Below are 6,035 nucleotides of genomic sequence, written 5' to 3'. Positions count from 1 at the left end.
AGAATCTGGCAAAGCCGTCGTGTCCTTCAACTTGAGGCTCACTAACATCGAAAGGCATGTCCATAAGACGTTCTTCTTCTAACCTCTCTAGTCTGTTTGGATAATTGGCACGTGCTGTTTCCAAATCCATTTCGTAGCGAAGACCAGACAATTTGTCATAGACTTTTATGGGTCTTCCCTTCCTATATTTAAACTTCTTTGAAACTCTCCAACCATATCTTTGCAACTCTGCTTTTATTCTAGCAGATTTTCTATCCATTCTATATGGGGGCATTTTTATAAAAATAAAAAAATATGTTTTTTTTCTTTACTTTACATAACCGCCTGCTGCCATAAGTCTTTGACGCCAACCCATACCAGCTAATGAAGGTTGACTTGGTTTAGTTTGGAAACTAAACTTTGTTTTTGGTTTATCTTCAGTTTTTGGTTTTTCTTCTTCTATCGGTTTTTCGTCACTTTTCGGTTCCTCTGACTTTACCTCACTTGCAGGTATGGTTGTGTCGTCAACATCTTCATAAATATCATATGCCATTTGTTTTTGTTTTCCTTTCAACTTTTTGTGTTTGTTGTAAAGTTTAGAATATTTCGACTCTAAGTCAATGAGATGTTCTATAATGAACTGTTGGTCAGTGAAGTATACCTTCCCATCTGTTGTCTCGAAAGCTCCTTCAGACTTCAATATTTTATTTGTGAGAGTCTGTTTCTTTTTTGAGATACTAGCCGTTCCATTTCTATGAAAAGTGACTTTATAGTTAGGGTTTGTATTTCCAGACCTGGCACTTTCTATTATTGAATTTTTTTCTTCATCTGTAAGTTCTTTGACAGGTTTTGACAATGGTTCTGAACTTTTTGTTTGTGGTGTCAAATCTACCGTTTCAACTTCTTCGGTCATTTCATCTCAGTAAAAAATTTTAGTTTGGTTTGTTTTCAACTGGTTGTTGTTGTTTTTTAAGTCGGTCTAAAACTTCTTGAGGTATAGGAAGAACTTGACAAACACGTGGTTGTGTAACTGCTGGAAGTCGACAAATCCATCTTGAACCCATTTGTCTCAAAGCTGTATTGTTCATTTCATCTCAGTAAAAAAATTTACATTCCCCACGTTTGAGGCGGTTGAGGTTGGTTATTGTTTACCCATTGTTGTGCATGGTTATATCCTCTGTTAAAGAATCTTTCACCTTGGTCCATATAGTGCCCTGCTTGGTTATAGTAGTCATTTGCTTTGTTATAGTAGTTTCCTGCTTGTCTTCCTACATTGTCCATCCATCCTTGAACTTTTCCTCTTGTTTCAGGATTTGGAATAAGATTTGCTGCATCTCGTGCTACCTCCCAACCTTTCTGTACAGTTTGTATAATAGGTTGTGCTTTCTCTTTCAGTATACCTAATGTACTCAAAATCTTCCTTCCAATTCCAAATGCACCTCTGGCTATTGTTCCCACTGCTGGTAAAAATCTGGATGCAACTCCTGCTAATGCGCCAAATAAACCCATTTCTTATAGGGTAAAAAATGACGAATCCAAACAAGGACCCGTATGTTTCTAAGGCAACAAAGAAAGCACTCATGGTAAAAATCTTTAGTTCAACACCAAATGCTTGGTTTATGGATATCTTGGAAAACATTCCAAGGTATAGAGAAGATGGACCTCCATACTGGCTAATATTTGTCGGTCAAAACACAAGATACTGTGAAGCCATACCATTACAGTCCAAAAATATTTTAGATGTGAAAACTGCTTTGACAATATTCGTTGACAAATACCATCCAACAAAACTGACATCTGACTGTGAAAGTTCTTTCAAATCAGATGATGTAAAAACTATCTGCGTTCAAAAAATGTAAACCAATATTTCATTGTCGACCAAAACCATTCTGCTCTTGGTGTCATTGACAGTTGTATAAAAATCTTAAGAGACTTAAATCAACCACAAGGTGGTGAGGTAGATGAAATGTCATATGACGACAAGTATAGACACTTCTCCATGGCAAAGATGAGACAAGTTTTAAATATTTACAATAACCGTAAACAAAAAGGTTTGGGAAACCACTCCCCCGAAGAAATGAAAAAACAACCCTGACTTAGAGAAAGACTATATATTTTAATAGTTTAGTCAAAAGAGACAAACAAGAAAGAATGCCAGGCTTCAAACTTAAGAAAGGCGACAAAGTAAAAATAGAAATACCTAAACGCGACCCATATGAAAATACTATTGACTATGACAACAATGGGAACTCGACAGGTACTCGCATTCGTGTTCGTAAAAATAGAAGAAAGTATACAAGAGAATATTATGAAGTTTTAGGCAAACATGGCAAAATGTACACACTGCAAGCAGAAGATAAAACTACTATTGTCAGACCTCGTTTCAAACTTGTCAAAGTTCAAGGTGGTATACTTTCAAAGACAGTTCCTAACAAATATAAGACAACTCCTGACGAATATGCTAAAGAAGTTGAAAATGACGACTAAGCAATTCTATACCATGCACAAACTGTCATGTAAGGTGGCATGTATTTTTTACCTAGTCCTGTAGATGTTGTTGTAAAAGTATGTTGGTGGTTTCCTCCTGGTTCAGTTTGTCGAAAAGTCTTTTTTGCTGAATGGTTATAATCTGGAGATAAAACGTCATAGCCAGCTTCATACTCTGAGTTGTATAATGGGTGGTCTCTTAATGAGTGGCTATGGTCGCCAGAAAAGTTTGTTGTACCAGAATGACTATGTGGTGGCAAGTTGTCGACAGATATCGTTTTACTTCCACCTGTTTTCTTTGGAGTGTGTGCACAATACAAAAAACTTTCGAGTATTTGAGTCCAAGTTCCAAAACCAAGTACTACTTCTGGTCTGGTAGAGTTCATTGACGTATAAATAGAACCAACCGGGTAAATGGTTTGAAGTATTTCTGTCTTTAATGTTTGAAGCTCTGTTTTGTCTGCTTTCTTGTCATATAAATCTTGAGCAGTGAATTTAATATTATGTTCATCCTTCATGACATAAACATCTTTACATCTAATGTTTCTCATCGTCGTTATGTCGTCATCCGATGTTAAACCTTCTGGAAAGTTAGGAGGTTTCCAATCTAATACATCCCCACCAGTTTCTTCAACCGTTCCTGCAATATTTTCTATAGCAACAGTTGTAAAACTTGTATGTGTATGGTTCTTGTCAGCTTTGTCATCTAACTTTTCTTGTAAGTTTGCAATATTTGCAATGGTATGTGTATGTCCAACGTCACTTTTCCTGTTTAAGGTTTCTTGTAAGTTTGTAATATTTGCAATGGTATGTGTATGGTTCTTGTCGGCTTTAAGGTCTAAACATCCTGAAACCCATCCTGTATCGGCTTTCGTTTTTAAAATCTTTGTTGTCCGTTCATGGTACCAGTCAACCCTTTCTTTAATTTCATTGTCTTTTTCATCCACATATTCCTTATCTGCCTTCTTCACTAACGCACTAGCCACGCATGCTAACTCATCGTTAACATATGTTTTGTCAGCTTTCTTTTCAACATCCTCTTTCGTTGCATAAGCTTTGTTAGCTCTTTCTTCTTCTTTTGCTATTGCATCGTCTACATACTCTTTGTCAGCTTTGTTGTCAACATCTGCTTTCAAAAGAAGTTCATTTATAGGTTTCTCGTTTAAAGTTCCTTTTGTTGGATTTATACAGACAGTATGGTTCTTATTGTCTTGAAACAGAAACTCATCTGTCATTGGGTTTAATGTCAGTTTTAAGTTTCCTTCTTTCAATGACTCAGATATCTTAGAATAGTTTGAAAAGTTTGTTGTGTTCTTATTTAGAGCTTGCATAATGAGTTGTCGGTTGTGTTGTATTTCTCTCATAGACGCTGTTTCATTTGACATTTTTATTCTAGATAAAATATGCTTCCAATAGAAAAAGAAAATTCAAGAGTTGCTACAACTAAACCATTAGATGAACTTTTTACTAATGTCGGTCAAAAGTTTGAGACAGAGACCGTAAAGCATGAAGGCTATCGTTTTGACTACCCATTAAGATGGTTAAGAGACCCATCTGTCACAAAAGCTATTGGCTTTCGTAGAATGAAGTTTGTGTCTGTAGAAGATAAAAGTTTTCCATTTATTGTAAGGTTTCATATAGATTATATATCTGAAGGGAAACGAAAAATGTGGGAAGAAATTGAGCTAATACAAGTTGACCTTTCATCTTCTCTACAGACTGCGTTAAAAAATATAGAAGATAAAATAAATTCATGTTATGCAAAATATGCTGATGAATATGCAAATACCGAGAGCACACTTTATGTGAGAATTGTATATGACAAACAAAATTCACAAGTGTCATTTCAAATCTACGAAGACAATCCAAAGAAAGACGAACAAATATATACAGAATTCACTGCAATGTCATGGTATTATTTGCAAAGAATGTTAAATCAGAAAGTCGAACTTCCTTTAGCAAATATTTACAGTCGATATGCAAGAGATGAACCATATTTATTTAAAGATGTTTTCGACTCAGATGCTATTATCGTTCATGCTTCATTTTCTGGTGCACAAAACTCTTTTTTATGCTTGGCAAATGACTTTTACGAAAAACCTACAAAGCTATACGAACCACCAAGTGGAAGTATTTCAGACTTTCAAGTATGGTTTACTACAGATGGAAGAAAGAGAATAGTTCCATTATACCATGCGTTTTACTTAGAACTTAGTTTCATATACAACTACTATCGAACGGTAAAAATATGATTTTAATACGGTTGAGGTGTTGGATTTGGTTGCCAACTAGACTGTGGTGCAGGTTCAGGCTGTTGTATAACAGGAGCTTGCTCTTCTGGTTCAGGGTCTTTAGGTATAATACCAACGAACTGACCTACTCTTTTACCAATATTTTTGACTCCGTTCCAAATTCCTCTTCCTACGGTTTTTATTCCATTCCATATACCTCTTCCAACATTTCGAAAGAAGTTTCCAATACTACTGAAGAAACCCATTTTACTATATGTAAAAATCTAATGTCCACCTAGTCTCTTACGTTTCCTTCTGAGTTCCATAGCATTCTTTAACTGGAGCTCATACATTCTATTTCTCCTCTGGTAGAAAACATACTCTGGGTCAACTCCTGTGTTCGCGTCATCTGCATAGAGTTGTTTATATCCCACTTCGGGGTTTGTATAAAACTCTTTCCATCTCATATTTGCATACCATGGTGGCAAACCTAACGCAGCGTCATTTGACATGGCAGTTTGCATTTGTACATCTGTTGGCACTTGACCATAGTTTGCCATTGCAGTTTGTATTCTAACTTCATTTGGAATATTCTCTGGGTTTGGTTGTCCAGGTTGCTGTGCATTCGCTAAGTTCTGTGCGTCCATTTAATATTAGATAAAAATATCTCTTACGAGTACATATGCTGAACATTTGCTGGTATTGGTTCATCTTCATATTCTCTATATCTTTCTGCCACGTCAAATAAGTAAATGACACAATGGAAAAAACCTAAAACAAGTAGTCCTATTTCAAACCACATTTACTTACTAGTAAAATTTCTTTGTTATGACACTTTCTCCAGTTTATAGGACCTCTCTCATATTCTATCTTATCGTATCTAAACTCATAGTCATGTATGTCCTCTAACCATCTCATGACACTTTCCAAACCACTTTTATCGGATGTAAAGTAAAAGCATGGATGGTTATGTAAAACGTCTAAAGTTTCTAAAGAGTCTCTCAAAGTCCAGTCTACTTGGTATTGAAAATCCATGTGTTAAAGAACGGCGGGTCTACTATAAAGAAAACATTTTCCTTGTTTTTATATTTTTCATACAACTCTGTCCAACGACATCTCACAAACTCTATACCCTCAGTATATTTTTCTATGTTCTCTTTGAAAACATTTGTATAGTTAAGATATAAACTTTTGACATAAGTGTTTCAATGTCATGAACTCTTATAGCACCACTATATAATAGTCTAGCAGATATACTATCCCAGTCAATATACTCTGCCTTTTTCAAAACCTCTCTGACAGTATTTTTCTTATCTAATGGTATACGTTCCATCTTAC

General features: G+C 35.5%; 4 protein-coding genes and 1 pseudogene across 5 annotated transcripts, besides 1 other annotated feature; 2 read left to right on the top strand and 3 right to left on the bottom strand.

Moving 5' to 3' along the window:
* Positions 1-307: 307 nt before the first annotated feature.
* Positions 308-892, bottom strand: TVAGG3_1095560 (phage tail repeat-like family; the record flags this gene model as incomplete). The annotated part of the gene is made up of 1 exon (XM_051257190.1): positions 308-892. The coding sequence occupies one exon, from the start codon at positions 890-892 to the stop codon at positions 308-310; it is 585 nt and encodes a 194-aa protein (XP_051075595.1).
* A 476-nt stretch (positions 893-1,368) lies between these two features.
* Positions 1,369-3,452: a mobile genetic element.
* On the top strand, positions 2,174-2,299 carry TVAGG3_1095550 (annotated as a pseudogene). The gene has a single exon. A coding segment is annotated over exon 1 (126 nt).
* Positions 3,453-4,133: 681 nt separating the features above from the next.
* On the top strand, positions 4,134-4,718 carry TVAGG3_1095530 (uncharacterized protein; the record flags this gene model as incomplete). The annotated part of the gene is made up of 1 exon (XM_051257189.1): positions 4,134-4,718. The coding sequence occupies one exon, from the start codon at positions 4,134-4,136 to the stop codon at positions 4,716-4,718; it is 585 nt and encodes a 194-aa protein (XP_051075594.1).
* Positions 4,719-4,720: 2 nt separating this feature from the next.
* TVAGG3_1095520 (serine threonine-protein phosphatase family) lies at positions 4,721-4,963 on the bottom strand (the record flags this gene model as incomplete). The annotated part of the gene is made up of 1 exon (XM_051257188.1): positions 4,721-4,963. The coding sequence occupies one exon, from the start codon at positions 4,961-4,963 to the stop codon at positions 4,721-4,723; it is 243 nt and encodes an 80-aa protein (XP_051075593.1).
* An 18-nt stretch (positions 4,964-4,981) lies between these two features.
* TVAGG3_1095510 (uncharacterized protein) lies at positions 4,982-5,344 on the bottom strand (the record flags this gene model as incomplete). Its single annotated transcript, XM_051257187.1, has 1 exon — positions 4,982-5,344. One exon carries the CDS (start codon positions 5,342-5,344, stop codon positions 4,982-4,984), a length of 363 nt encoding a protein of 120 aa, XP_051075592.1.
* Positions 5,345-6,035: the final 691 nt, after the last annotated feature.

This window comes from Trichomonas vaginalis, assembly GCF_026262505.1.
Source record: "Trichomonas vaginalis G3 chromosome Unknown ctg_217, whole genome shotgun sequence".
Taxonomy (NCBI): Eukaryota; Parabasalia; order Trichomonadida; family Trichomonadidae; genus Trichomonas; species Trichomonas vaginalis.
The sequence above is the reverse complement of the archived record's forward strand: the minus strand, read 5'-3'. Positions and strand labels throughout refer to the sequence as shown.